This window comes from Lytechinus variegatus, chromosome 1 (assembly GCF_018143015.1).
Source record: "Lytechinus variegatus isolate NC3 chromosome 1, Lvar_3.0, whole genome shotgun sequence".
Taxonomy (NCBI): domain Eukaryota; kingdom Metazoa; phylum Echinodermata; class Echinoidea; order Temnopleuroida; family Toxopneustidae; genus Lytechinus; species Lytechinus variegatus.
The window spans coordinates 53,881,699-53,897,374 of record NC_054740.1 but is presented as its reverse complement, the minus strand read 5'-3'; the positions used below and the strand labels follow the sequence as shown (position 1 = coordinate 53,897,374).

At 37.4% G+C, this 15,676-nt stretch overlaps 1 protein-coding gene across 1 annotated transcript; it reads right to left on the bottom strand.

Moving 5' to 3' along the window:
• Positions 1–2,430: 2,430 nt before the first annotated feature.
• On the bottom strand, positions 2,431–11,552 carry LOC121416843. The gene is made up of 6 exons (XM_041610364.1): positions 11,308–11,552; positions 8,147–8,878; positions 7,503–7,623; positions 6,632–6,847; positions 5,163–5,330; positions 2,431–4,418 (listed from the first exon to the last, which is right to left on the bottom strand). The coding sequence occupies exons 2-6, from the start codon at positions 8,288–8,290 to the stop codon at positions 3,346–3,348; spliced, it is 1,722 nt and encodes a 573-aa protein (XP_041466298.1). The 5' UTR covers positions 8,291–8,878; positions 11,308–11,552; the 3' UTR covers positions 2,431–3,345.
• Between the last annotated feature and the right edge of the window lie 4,124 nt (positions 11,553–15,676).

The following is a 15,676-nucleotide window of genomic DNA, read 5'->3' as shown; positions in this document are numbered from 1 at the left end:
AGATATGTCGAGTGGTGGTGACGAGTAATGTTGACAAGATGTTGTGTCGAGAGATAGTTAAAAGTAATGTTGACGAGATATGTCGAGTGTTTGTGACGAGTAATGTTGACGATATGTTGTGGTAAGAGATAGTAAACAGTAATGTTGAAGAGATGTGGTGTCAAGTGATGATTAAAGTGGTGTTGATAAAGCCGCGGTAATAATAGCAGGGCCCGCTGGGAGAACAGTTTTCGGAACTGAAGTGGTTACCCTGGGTAAATATGCCGCTATTATTATTATTACTATTGTTATTATTATAAGATGTTGTGTCGAGTGATGGTTAAAAGTAATGTTGACGAGATGTGGTGTTGAGTGATAGTAAAAGTAATCATGAGATGTGTCGAGTGGTGTTGATAAGATTTTGTGTTGGGAGGTGGTGACGAGAGGTGGTGTCGAGTGATGGTGAAAAATAATGTTGACGAGATATATCGAGTGTTGGTGACTGGCAATATTGACGAGATGTGGTGTCGAGTGACAGTAAAAAGTAATGTTGACGAGATATGTCGAGTGATGGTGACGAGTAATGTTGATGATATGTTGTGTCGAGAGATGGTTAATAGTAATGTTGGCAAAATGTGGTGTCGAGTGATAGTAAAATGAAATAATGTTGGCGAGATGTATCGAGTAAAAAGTAATGTTGAAGATATGTGGTGTCAAGTGGTGTTGACTATATGTTGTGTCGAGAGATGGTGAAAAGAAATGTTGACGATATGTTGTGTCGAGAGATTGTGAAAAGAAATGTTGACGAGATATGTCGAGTCTTGGCGACGAGTAATGTTGACAAGATGTTGTGTTGAGAGATAGTTAAAAGTAATGTTGACGAGATATGTCGAGTGTTGGCGACGAGTAATGTTGAAGAGATGTGGTGTCAAGTGATGGTTAAAGTGGTGTTGATAAGATGTTGTGTCGAGTGATGGTTAAAAGCAATGTTGACGAGATGTGGTGTTGAGTGATAGTAAAAGTAATCATGACGAGAAGTGTCGAGTGGTGTTGATAAGATTTTGTGTTGGGAGGTGTTGACGAGAGGTGGTGTCCAGTGATGGTGAAAAGTAATGTGACGAGATATATCGAGTGTTGGTGACGAGGAATGTTGACGATATGTTGTGTCGAGAGATGGTTAAAAGTAATGTTGGCAAAATGTGGTGTCGAGTGATAGTAAAATTAAATAATGTTTGGGAGATGTATCGAGTAAATAGTAATGTTGAAGAGATGTGGTGTAAGCATAGGCGGCGGAAGCGGGGGTGGGGACGGGGGGATGTGTCCCCCCCCCTAAATTTGATCCCCCCCTAAATTTTTAGCTGATGACTTTTTTTTTTTTTTGCTTGTAAATTTTTTTGCCTGTGTCCCCCCTCAATTTTTTTTGGCTTGTCAAAAATTGTGGTGGTTCCCCCCTAAAATTTTTGGCTTCCGCCGCCAATGGGTGTAAGGTGATGGTTGACGATATGTTGTGTCGAGAGATGGTGAAAAGAAATGTTGTCGAGGTGTGGTGTCGAGTGATAATGAAAACTAAAATTGAAGAGATTTATCGAGTGGTTGTCAAAAGTAATGTTGACGAGATGTATTGAGTGGTAAAGACGAGTAATATTGAAGAGATATGATGTCATGTGATGGTTAAAGTGCTGTTGATAAGATTCTGTGTCGAGTGATAGTACAAAGTAATGTTGAAGAGATATGTCGAGTGGTGGTGACGACAGTGACGAGTTATGTTGACGATATGTTGTGTCGAGTGATAGTGAAAATTTAATGTTCACGAGATGTGTTGTTGAGTGGTGGTGACGAGTGATGTTGACGAAAATTGGTGCAGAATGATGTTGACGAGATTTTGAGTTGATAAGCCTCCCTACTTCTCAGATTCTTTGAGAGAGTAATGCCAACCGATTTCCCGCCCCGACCCTCTATTCTGAAATCCCGGATCCGCCAACAGTATAAAACGTCAAAACGCTATTACATGGTTATAATCTGATTTCGGTTTTCAGGGATTGTTTCCTTCCATAGCTCATATCTTTTCAGTGAACTCTTCCAAAAATCCTTCTGATATTCTTCTGTTGCATCCTTTTTTTTCTCTCTCTCACTCCTTTCTCACTTTCTTTCAGTCCCAGTCGCGGCACCCTCACAATTGCTCCCTCCTGAAATCTTGAAAAATAAATGAAAAAAATGTAGGCCCATGGTATCTGCCATTGCTACAAATATCAATGTCAATATTCATACATTTTACTGTTTACACCCCAACTCAAGTCAATCATACTGGTCTTGCCATTTGACACTTCTCATCAATGTTCTTTTACTGTAACTCTTTTCGTCACTCAAAACAAAATGTAAAGAAGAGGGAATTCAAGAAATTAATTTACCCAATAAAAATCACGACGACGACAAAAATATCATGCTATTCACAAAGCATTTTATTTTCTCGTGAATTTTGATAAAATCTATATGACGACCCAGTCGCCTGAAATATTGTATTATCATAAACAAACTCATAGCTTGAACAGAATATATAAAACGGACCAGCCGCTCATAAGAACAAAAAATCTTAGCAAAGGCAAAAATGAACAAACTCTAAAAAACAAAAATGAACTGTTCGAAATAAAAGCGTATGAAAATAAATCATTTCACTCTGTCAAGGAGGAAGGGGGCTGCCAGACTCCGCTTTGATCAATGCCATGGAGATTGTTATACTGTAGAGCACATAAAACATACTTCGATTCGCAACCATACCTTTGACGCATTAAATTTTGTGTTTGATGATATCAATAGGCTAATGTTATTGACAAGATGTATATTTTGAGTGCAAAGGGAACTCAAATCAGTTTTCAAGTTGCTAAGTTAGAAAAAAAAACAAGCAATAAAAAAAAAAGAAAACGGTGCATAGCTCTACATAATGACAGATAAAATCACTCCTCCAAGGTCACTCCATGGGTAATGACAAAGACTGTGTCTTTAACTTTCATTTTCAGAGGTACGCTATATGGTTTTATTTGTATAGCATTCTACTTACCCATTAGTCATTTAAGGCATTTACGAGCTACTTATTTATCATGTAAATTGTTCATTTTCCATATCTGAGATAAAAATTTGCTGACAGACTATGCTAATGCAGCAAAATAAGTTTAAGGTATATATTGATTGATTGCATCAAGCTTATCAAAATCGCGTAGTGTGTACAGTATAATATTGGCATGTTAGTTTACACGCTCATTTTGTATTTGCTTTCATACTGTGTGTAGAAATATGGAAGTTTTTTAAAGGATAATTCATGATCTTAAAATGGTCTCTCCATAAACTGGTATATTTACATTATGAGTTTGTCTAGTCTATGTGAGGCTGATCTCCCTGTAGTTCCAAGAACCTCATGAAGTAAGACAGGTGCTCTTCATCCTCGATATCGGCCGATCCTGCAAAATCTGAACTCCTTCGTTTGGTACCTTGCTCGTCATCTAGCCTCGTGGATCTTGAGAACGTGGAAAACCGGAAGTTCGACTTCCTTTTCGTCATCGCGTGCGACGTCTCACTTTGCTCGGAGCCGCTGTCCCTAGCGATCCATTTTTTTGACAGCGAGAAGTAACGACTGGACATTTCGAAAGGAACGGTACTGCTTTGGCGGAGGACGGGCTCCTCTGTGTCTTGCTTTCCATGAGCACTGGAATAAGCGGAATAACCGTCTATTGAATCCGTGGAGGGTTTAAAGTATCCACCAAACCGGCGGGTAGACTTTTTTCTCGTGGAACGCTCGCGTCGTGTTACAACTCGATGACTCCCGTCAGCTTGCTCCACTACGACAGGGACATCGATTTTTGACGAGCTCGATGCTACGGACACATCTTCCCGGGACTCGACATCCACTCCGCTCTCCGTTGCTTCGCTCACGTCGTCGCCGATATCATGATCATGATCACCGCCATTTTCGTCCTCCTTTTGATCATCGTCACCGTTGACATTATCACCACTTCGACTTTCCGACGTGTCTTGCTCGCTTCCATATCCATAATCGTCTAAGCTCATTAGCAGCCTTCTTCGTGCCCGAATCATCGCCTGTCGCTCTTCCTCACTCATATCCTCGTCTCCGGTGATCACACTCGTCGCCGACGCCGTTCCGTGAGACGTGTCGACTGTTCGAAGCCACTGCAAGGCGCTCTTATTCTTCGCTTCGCTGTTTTTAAAGCTTTCCCCTCTCGAGGAGGCCATCATGTTTGCCATGGCAGAGCCAGAGATATTACCGCCTTCCCCTGCTGATGTCGTCTGCTTCGGTCGGGGTAGCCCACGGCTTTTACGGTAAGCTTTACTGATTCGGACGATTTTAGGCGAGATATTAAGTTTTGCCAGGTCATCAAGTGTCTTCCTTCCTTTAAGAGATTTCGGGATTCCCGGATAAAAGAGGATGTCTGGAAAAGGGCAAATCAAATAAAAAACCACAACTTCAGGGCATCCGAATCTATTTGGTATCTTAGTATTTCATAACAAATATCGCTTGTAATAATGCTTTTCAATTTACTTGTGAACTCGAGTAAATGTTTATAAGCAAATGAAATTGTTGAAAATTCGTATTACAATCAATGAAAAGGTAGTAACCTGGGGTATGAATATTGATTAACGTTTATTTATAGCACATGCATAGACGAGCTTCCATTTTTACCAACAGGCATTTACTTGGCGACCAGATAGTGCAAGAGCAAAACTTTCATAAATCATGTTAATTTTCAAGCAATAATATTGACAAGGGATTTAACTTAATATTGGTTGCGCTATCTTTGGTGCTAATTTTGATACTTACTAATTGCAATCGATATTTGCCCAAAATTATGTAGACTCAGAATTCAATCTAAATCTATTCAATTTCATTTTTTTCTGTGTATGCCGAAAAGGACCCAAATAATATCTTCGTCACCTTCCTTGATAGTCATTGAGCTGCCGTCATTTTTAAAATTTAAATCTAAATTTTCATCTTTTAAGAATGTTGGTAATGAAATGATATTCTGTTCCTCGCTTTTCACTATCTTAATATCTTCAGGCTCTGTCGTTCATGCTCCCCATAATGTCACTGGTGAAGTTTTCAACATTATGCTACATGATTTTCTTTAAATTCTTATCAACCATTTCAAGGGCGCTCGACCTTTAAGTAGACCTACCTGAACTTCCACGGCACATGTCAAAGTTCACCCACGAATTGATCTCTCTCGTTAGCTGGTTCATGTAGGTCGTCATAGCCGAGGCTGGCATCCCGACCAAGCCAGTTGCCATGGAGACGTGGATGTCAAGGCTCGAGGGAAGTATGAGCACTTTGGGGCTGATCTCATCTGCAAAAAAATACGATTTTTTTTTAATCATGCGTTTGCGTTCAAATATAGGAAGCTAATTTCCATGTGACATATATCATACATTGTCAGAGGAACACTTGATAATATTCAGTTAAAATGAATAGATTCTTGTCAAAATGGATAGATTCGATCCTTTTCAATGACATTTTTTTACATTTTGAAAAGTAACTAATCATTAAAAAAAAACTATGCTGCGTAATGTGCGAAATTTTACCAATTTTCCCTTGAAGTCGGAGGTATGGGAAAACTGTGACCTTTGATCACTAAGGCATATTTAACGTCTTTAATTGTTCATGAATTCTAAGCCTTCGACTAATAAGTACCCGAGCTGATTAGCGTTGTCCCTTTGTTCGCTTCCCTGACCTGACGATTAAATATCACAGATATGACTGCTAAACCGTTTCAAAGTAACCAAATTGGTAGTATGAGAGCACCTAGACCGAAAAATTTGCATATTTTGGTCAGGGATGTACTCCGCTGAGACTTCGTCTGGCTCCGCGGCATCCCCTCCGTGTAGCAGGAGGACTAAAAATATCAGAAAATGTTTAAAAACTCCTGCGAAACAGCGGATTATTCAGTCTCTGGAGCGCCTACCCTGACAAATCTGTACATGCTTATAAAGAATTACTATAATCAAAGTTGCTAATGCTGTTAGTACTTCCTAATAAAAATGTCGATATCAACAAGAAATTCTGGTAGATTCTAACCAATAAACATTGCTGATGATGTTGGAAGGTTTGAATGGAGGTATTAATCGCGGAAGTGATTTACGGTACACCATGTGTAAAAACCTGGGATATTAGGAACAGGGCTGGCCAAAGACAGGCAGTCAATCTGCCCAAAACATCGAGTCTTCTCTCCGGCTGCTGATCTCGCCGACCTAATACAAGCCAATCTTCTCTCAACCACGTCATCTACTCAAGCCTCTTTCACCCCTTCAACTCAACCAGCCTTCTACCCAAGCCTCTCACCCTGCCTACCACTCAAGCTTTTCACTCCTTCGATTTACAGTCCTTTTAAGATCACACCCAATTCCCAGAAATACTCTACTTCCTAACTTCCACTTTCTCGCCTCTCCATTTCTCTTCTACCTCACTTTTATCTCAGTCCTTTCCAGGACTTTACACGTGGTGTCCCGTAAACCACTTCCGCGAAACATGGTTGATTTTGACCATGTTTCTCAGTCGGATACATATTCATCAACACATTGGTTATTTTTTACTTATCGTTTTAAGACTTGAGAGTGTAGATCTACATAGGATTGTATTTATAAAACTTACCATCCACAAGTCTGTTTGCAGCGTAGTATCGCACCTGGGTAACATCCTTTATCTTGAAGTCTCCAATGACCATGTCTGATAACTTCATCTCCTCGTCCTGGCCGGCGATGTGGATCTGAGCGGTATCAACCTGGGACTCGGAGAACCGGATCTTCTTGGCTCGTTTGTTACTCCCACATTCTATGATCTCCCTCATGAAGACGGACTTGCGATTTTCTGCAGAATTGAGACGAAATTTTGAACGACAATGAACAAAATCGAATTATGACATACCATGCGATATTCAAAACAGATGATCATGAAACGAATATTTGATATCCAATGGCTGAGTAAGGATATTCTGACAGGAAGCAAGAAATGCCTAAAGATGCACGGCACGATTGAAACTTTTGTCTCAATCGCAGTGTAATCGTATCACGTCGTGTCAGATCGTATCAGATTAGTCGTGGAGATCGTATTGATCGCAGATTTTTTTTCACGCGATCAGCTACGAAAGGCCATTCTTGGCGTTCGTAACGGATCGTATGACAGTGGGGGGGGGGGGGGTGAGGTATGATATAGAGTCACTCGATCCAGACCTCTCTATTTGTTGTTGTTGTTGTTTTCTCTCCCTTTCCTCTCCCTGTTTTATCCACTACTCGAAAAATAAAAAAGGATAGTCATCTCTTGCCTTCTGCAGTGCATCCTCTCTGTTATATCTTTGATGAGTTTTTATATCAACAAGGCACCATAAATGGAGGAAAGCGCTGTATATAAAGACTAACTTAGATAAATGATTGCAATTTTGCAATGACAACAATCAATGATATATGATTTTCATCATCCCCTCACAAAGATGATTCTTCCGAATGAAATAAATTCTCTGGCATACCCAGTGTCTTCCCGATGATATCAAACTTCATTCCCGTGTGGATTGGGAAGTTCCAGATTCTTTGCAACGAATCGACAGCCAAAACTCGGCGCTCATAGCCAACGTGGTTGATTCGCAAGATCTGTTGAAATGAAAGGGAATACAAAATTTATACGACTCGACAGATTCCGCATATATCTTATTCATTTCGATATATATTTTTTTTACAAAGAAATACTAAATTGTATATAAATTATTGAGGTGTTCCTTATCATTACAATAAAACACATCGGTAATGAAGTTTTCAATTATCCAGCAAACACCCACCCATAAACATCCCATACTGGAGTATAACCGGCATCATTTTGCTACTCCAATTACTTCAATCTATCAATCTAAACAAAACACCTAATCAGCTAATTTCCTCAATATTGTTCTGACCTCATGGTTATATTAAATGTTAGATTTTGAAAGGTCACAATCCTATATCAAAACCTACAAAAACTTTTTATTAATTTCCATCAACGCAATAAACATGATAAAGGTGAAAAGCTCATTTTAAGACGAGGACTTATTTCCCCCTGAAATCTAGAGTCTTTGGGGCACAACTTATTCTGATTAAAACAACACAAAACCAAAATAAAAGTTCGTATTCATTGACATACCTCTTTGCGTGTCACTGCACTACCAGCGATTTCACAACTGGTTATCTTTACGATGATAGGAAATTGATTACTGTTGAGTTGATTCAGAGGTATAGCCTGGCGTCCAAACTTCAGCCTTTCATATAAATTCAGCTTCTCCATCATGGTGACAGTGACCTCTTTCCCAACGATATCAGATAGTAATTCTTTGAAAATGCAAAAATTTTTCCGGTAGTAATTCACAAATTTACCGTAGGCATATCTGAGAATACAGAAGTACGATGCTATGGAACAAACAGACTTCACAATGTCTTCTTTCCCTAGCGATATCAGACAGCAATAATTCTTTGAAAATGCACGATTTTTTCCAGTGGTAATTCACAAATGTACGCACATGTATTCAAGAAGGCAGAAAATATGATGCTCTGGAACAAACAGACTTGACGGTTTGTTCTTTTTCTTCTTCCTCCTTTTTTGAAATATCAATTTGAGTCAAGAATTTCACTTAAATTATTAATGATTTCTTGGGGGTCACTCATGGTGTTGGTCGATATCTCAAAATGACGTCTTTCTTATTTGAAACAAGTTCAGTGGAGGAAGGTGTTGTGCTTGAAGTTTTCTTTTGATATGAATAACTACTAAATGAAAAAAAAATAGAAATCCGAATATAATCCATTTAAATGATCTATCTCTGGAGCCTAGTGTATGCGCAGGCAGTAATGATCCCCTGAGAGATACATGTGAAATGAACTCCTGGGAAAATAAGAACAAAATGAGAGAAACCAAAACAAGTTATTGCTTTACGTCATTCTCTACTGGAATAAAAGGGTGACAAAACTCCAGGGGGGCATTCAAAATATATTGATGTACACATGCGTGATAAAAAAGCACGTTTAAAAGTTTTTTCATCTTTGTTTTTTTTTTCAGTTTTGGATGAGGGCCATGCGTGCACTCGTTAAGGGTATCAAAAAATATATATATTTTTAAAGAAAGGTTATTTTAAAAAACTGGTCAGTGGTCAACCGCGGGGTCAAACGTATTTAGGCAATGGTTTTTTTTCGTTTTCCATAATTTTTTTTTTAAGATTAGACAAACGTGTTTTTCTTAAGGTAAGTTTTTTCTCCATGAATATAATTTTTTCTATTTAAGCTTATTGCTAGCAAGTTAAACTTGTTTAGGTGTCATATTCTGGCGACAATTTGTTTAGGAGCCAAAATGTGTAAAATGAATCCCGCGAAAAACGTGTTTGGAAGTAATTTTGTCATGCATGTGTACAGCAATACATTTGACTGCCCCCCCCCCTCACGGGGATGAAACAACATTTAGAAAATAAATAAACAAAATGAGACTAACAAAAACAAGTTATCCGATCACGTCTTTTCGTCGAGACATAAAATAAAAATTGAATAAAATTAAGTTACCCCCCCCCCAGAAATTGCGTTTCCCTTCGGAAATCATGGAAATGTCCTCCATGAATTTTATCTCGCATGCGTTTGCGGCGAATAGCAATGTTTGTCTATTTCATGGCAAACAAATTTGGTTATATGATAATAACTGTATGGAAAAGTCCTTGCAATGGTGAGAAATGGAAGAGAACGAGCTGTGTCTACTTATACTGTTTGCTCTGGTATTGAATGCAGTAGAGGTGTACATAATACCCTTGTATAAATTACAATAGCCATATGCGGGATCACAAATCGGAGATGCCGTTGAATAGATTTACAATAACTTTTTTTTTCGTGTCTCGCAAGTTTGGTGATGTTTCACGTTCTATTTAATCCAACCTAATTTATGAAACTACATGGGAGAGAGGCGAAAAATAAGATAAATAGAATGGTGAAAGTTTGAAAAGAAATCGGACAAGCAATGAGAAAATTGCATTTTATGGCTGTTATAAAATTGGATGACTAATATGAACTAATTTCCCGTATGCAGTGTTTGTGGTTCTCCCATAAATGCCAATTCCTTGCAGTGATTTAAATATAACAAAGGTAGCTTATTTTTTCTTATGTCCTCGTAGAAAGAAAAAATATATTTTTAAGATTTTCTTTTTGTTCTGTTTTGCTTTTTAATGACCGTGATTAAGCCATTTTTCCCATCAATTTCGAGGGGTTTCAAAAAGGGGGGGGGGGGGTGCCCCATCGTCCCTATTTACCAGTGCACCTATAATGTTCAAACTATCACCAGTCTGCTTGTCTGATAATTTTCCTTTCTCATTAAGAAAAAACTTTCCCTCTGGGTTTTGCATTCACATCTATACGGAAACCTTTCCAGGTATCACATCCTGTAGAACACCGTTTATGCTCTTCGGTAAACTAACCGGGAAATTGTCTGAAATATACCTATTGCAACATTAAAAAAATATGTTTTGTAATTTAGTAAGGAGGGATAGACACTGTATGTATTAATGCCCACCTCTCAAGCAAGATAGCCTTTAACGCTCAACAAAAGTTTACAGATTTATCATGATTATTACATACATCAGGAATTATTGCAATACTCAAAACAATCTGAATATACGAAAAATATTACACTTATTCTCAAAGTTTGCTTTACAATGCTAGTATGTGACAACACTGAATAATAAAGGATTGAACTTGGGTTGCAGAATAGACCCTGGAATAGAAAAAATAATTGTATTCCATTTTTTTAAAGAAAGTGATCTCAGCATAATATATTTTTACTCATTGTGTAAAGCCTACAAAATGACAGATTGCTTTGAAAATAACGTTCCGTTTAATCGTGAACGTAGATCTATTTTTCACCATTATATTACCATACAATAAAAAAATAAAACAAATTTGATGACATGTTCTCTCAGAAGGTTATTCTCCCTCTGAAAGGGAGAAAAGGGTTTACTTATATACTTACCAATTATACTTTTCTTTAATCCATCAATGCTTAAGACAATGCCTGCATTGATCAATGGTTAAAAACATTTCCCTTATCTCTTCAGGCATGAGTCTCATCAAGGGTACATATAATTATTCAAACGACTTCAGCGTTGACTTTAGTACAGCAAACCAATGAGGAACATACCAATTTCAACTTTAATTGAATATACCAATTGAATGTATTTCGAACTGGTCAGAAGTGAGAATTGATACAACCTTTTCAGATACCAGTGAAAGTATACATATACAATTCAATAATTCAATGCAAATAGAAACATGTCTACTTACATGACTTACGTATGAAGATAACTCCGCTGAAAATTCACTTTCCAAAACAGAACAAAATTGTTAATTGATCAGACCATTACATCAATCTACCATAGAGCAATATATAATTACAAGCCTGTATACATAATGTGCATAAAATTACAGTGTGATACATGTTTAATAAATAACGGTAGCAAGTGTGTAGCGATTGCAGGTAAAATGCGTTTATAACGTGACTGTATTCCCTTTCCTCTCTCCCTCTCAATATTGACATAAAATGCGGTCCAGAATAGGTGGATCGGCCTGAGTGGTTTTCCTGAATAAGCGAGAGAGTAAGTGTGAGACTAAGGGGGTGGTGTAGGGAGATAGAGAGAGGTGTAGGGAGGGAGGGGAGAAGGGGCGGGTAAAGGGTGGGGTCGGTATTGATAGAAGTGACCGATGTTTTGTTTATATTAATGCGTGTAGTTTGCGATGTAATAAAATTAGATTGAGGTTTATAATTTCCAACAACATAAATCTGACTTATGAAGTGTCTGCGGCACAGCATTTTGAATATTGTGTTTCTGATATGTATCACCAATGTCTCTATATACTCATTCATGTAGTTAAGGCCACCATAATTTAAACAACAAAGATTTCTTTTTTATTATCATTAAGATCCCGGATTCGGGATTTAGAAGGTACGTAATAAGAAGGCAGAGTTTTGATTTAGTCAGAATAAAAAGAAAAAAAAATCATTTCATATAATGGGGAGAAAAAATGTACAATTTTTAGCAAATGGGCAAAATGGATTGGGAAGGGGAAGGGGCGCCCCCTTTGGCAGGTAAACCAAATGCAATTAGATATATTAACAGATTAAGTGATGAATGCATCAATAATGCAAACAATAATATGAGACACAGCAAAGTGTTATACAAATACGATCTAATCATATTGGACTGCACTTGCTCCCGGAGTATATATCCTGAGCAGATTCAATAGACATTTATACAGGTTGCTCAGTTTTATTTCATCTTTAGTGTGGAGACAATAAAAGTGCAAAGGAAATAGATTACATTTTTTATAATGTACAAGAAAAATCGGTAGAGCACTATAGTTTTTCGAAATATACTTTTTCATAAAACAGTCTTTGGTAGCTAACGAGCCATAATTCATTATTGCCGAAATAATATTTCTGAACAATTAAAAACGAGTTTGCATGATTAATCATAAAAGTTGGTTGTTTTTCATTTGTTATTGTGGTTTGGTGGTTATAAAAGTGACTTTGTGATATAAAAAATGAATCGAGAACGAGAGATATTTGTAGAGGGAGACAGCAAAAATAGGGGAGCTAGAGGGAGAAAGCGGTGACAGGGGGGGGGGGCAAATATATGAAAGGAAGAGATCGAGGGAGAAAGAAAAACACATACACACACTCACCCTTAACCTCAGACACACCCACACACACACACACACACGCACAAAGAGTGGCCGCGGGAGTTGGGGCAATATATCTTAAACACAGGAAGCATGGTTGATTTTTGTTTTTCTGTTATTTTTCTAATAATTCAAATTCCCCTGTGTTTAAAGTCGAATTCATTGAATCAAAAAACAATATCTGATTTCTTGCAGTCGTAAATCACAAATATTGGAAAATCCAATCTAACTAGGTACACAAACTCCATGCACATTCCAATATTTATTCACGTATTGACCCACTATTCAAAGTAGCGAGGTTGTATTGAACATAATTCATGCATAAAACATCGCGATTCGAGGGATTCCAATAACTGGAAATTCTATCAATATTACCAAATATGGAATTGTTATTGCCTAACTGACCTGCCTTTGTTAGAAAATCACGCCTGACAAATTTGCTTACGTCGATTGTAGTCGGGTAGAGGCAGTGGTCAGGGGGCGGGGGGGTAAGGGGCGACTGCCTCGTGTGGATGTTCAAGTAGTAAAGATCAGGGGAAAAGAAAACCAAAGAGAAGAACAAAAGAGAATAGCGAAGGAAGAAGTGCATGTTGGAGAGGTTTTAGTCGTGTAGCTCTAGATCAACCCTGCAATTCATCTAAGAAAAAATGTCTTCCTTTTCTCTCTTCCTGGTGTCAGGCGCGTAAAACATTTCACATAGACGTGTGTGTTAAAATAATAAATAAACGTGAAATAATTAAGAGGGTCGAATGTATATATCTGACATTCCATACCTGACCAGAGAAGGGTATCGTCGCCAGCTCATTTTAAAGATAAATCGTCATTTATGAAGATAACTATGATGGGATCTATTTTATCTACTGAAACAGTAAAATAACCCTGATTCTTCCGCGATTGATTCGATCTATCACAACTTTGGAAAGCCAACAACGCCGACATTATGTTTATTAAAAATATTTTCTGGATATGGTTTCCCTTCATATACATTCATCGTTTTCTTGACAATAAACTGTGCTCCTCTTTGTGTACAAAAGGTCATTGTGCAAATTTCCAGTAGGAAAATTATGACGTTGATGAATTTCCATATACAGATGAGGTTAATCTGATCAATCACAACTCTTTGTAAATCGGGAATCGGGTCCTGTTGTTCGACCACAATTGATATGAAAGAAAAATCCCGATCTATAATTTTCTTGGAAGCTACTTTGCTTTAAGCTATTGTGTTTTTTTTCTTCCAAGAAAAAATCTTAAAAGCCTTGTATTTTTCCCAGAAAAAACAATGACATTTGATATCTCCACACTATAAAAAATATTGGGCAAAATTTTAACCAGCACGAGGGTAATTATGTATCCAACCAATTTGGGGTAGTATTTTACCCAATGTGGGAAGCATATTGTCCAGTAAGGTTAAAAAATAAGCAGAAATTACTTTAGAATGAGCAAAATTTTCATCACACTGGATAAATTATAATGCCCAAAAGAAATGCCCAACGTTGGTTGGATACATAATTACCATCATGGAGCACTTTTACCCAATATCTTTAAGAGTGCAGAACGCCATTGTTTAGAAAATATCATGCAAATTTGAGTTCACGTTCATCCTATGATTGGACAAAGTGACCAATGAATGTGATAAGAATAAGAACATAACAATCCTTATCACTTTCTCCTGTCTAATATTTTTTTATTTATTTATTTTTGATTTAATCCTATATAGCAACCACTGTAGTGTTTATTTATTATTCATTTGATTCTATATAACAAACACTTTCAAAATATCCTTTTTTCCAATATGCAGTCTAAGTAAACCTATTTTTTAAATCTATTTTTTTTTATAAAAGTGAAGTTCAGTGATTGAGGTATATAGATGGAATGTTGAGGTTATATTTATAGATGATATAAGTATCGCAATCAATCAATTATCAATTAATCAATCAATCAATAACTCACTCACTCACTTACTCACTCAATTAATCAATCAACCAACCAACCAATCAATCAATCAATTAATCACTCACTCACTCAATCAATCAATGGTATAGTTGTTCAGGCGCGGATCGGGAGGTATAGTTGCCTACTTTTAGCCAACTTTTGATGTCTTTATTCAAGGGCCGCGGAACGTTTTTGAAGGGACTGGACCAACTGGAATTTTTAAACATTGTTGTACACGGTTTGGAAAGGAAAACTTCAGCCCTCCCCCACCCATCCCCTGTTCCGTGGGCCCTAAGATGAGAATGGAAGTGCCCCGGGCTCGATTGGAAAGCGGGAAAGTGAGGATGAAATTATGATTCTATTTTGGCGATTGTCCATTTTTGTTCGTCTAATTTTTATTAGAAATTATAACCTTTTTAGTGATATATTCTTTATTTTCGTCATTTTTTCGTGGCGAACAGTTGCAGTAATTTTTGCTGTAATACATTTTTTGCCGTTAGTCATTTGTTTTGTTTGTCCTATAGATTCCATCATTTTTTGCGTCTCTTTATTATGAAGTCCTGAATCTACCCTATGTGCCAGTAACAGAAGAGAAGGGGCAAAAGTATGGACCCAAAACTATAAGGTTCCTTTTTTTAATTTAAAGAGAAGAAAAATGAAACTTTGACTTTTTAATTACAGATTAACTTGAATTGGTATGTACATCTTAAAGGTATAGTACGCAGTGGTACGGATAAACGAACAGTTCTTCAAACAGGTTCAAATTCTCGTTATTGTCTGGAAACTTTGCAAAAGAACTGTATCGACACGAATAATATGAGGGTTTATTTTTGTTAACAATCAATTCCCTGGTCATAAGCAAATATTCTCCGTTACAGAAATTCACTGAACCAGTGCGTAAACATTTTATAACAAAGGTGTCCCACTCAAGTACACGATGACGCATGCAGTCACGTGGTACCACACACAGATCACAATGAAAAGGGCCTATAATCACCAACCAAAAATGTATTTTTCATATATTTATGACACAAGCAGGTTC

Excerpts from the sequence above, each read along its gene's own strand:
- LOC121416843 (XM_041610364.1), bottom strand. The coding sequence starts at position 8,290 with ATGATGGAGAAGCTGAATTTATATGAAAGGCTGAAGTTTGGACGCCAG. Across the intron at positions 7,624-8,146 it reads GTGCAGTGACACGCAAAGAG|ATCTTGCGAATCAACCACGT; the intron begins GTATGTCAATGA and ends TCATTTCAACAG. Across the intron at positions 5,331-6,631 it reads TGCAAACAGACTTGTGGATG|ATGAGATCAGCCCCAAAGTG; the intron begins GTAAGTTTTATA and ends ATTTTTTTGCAG.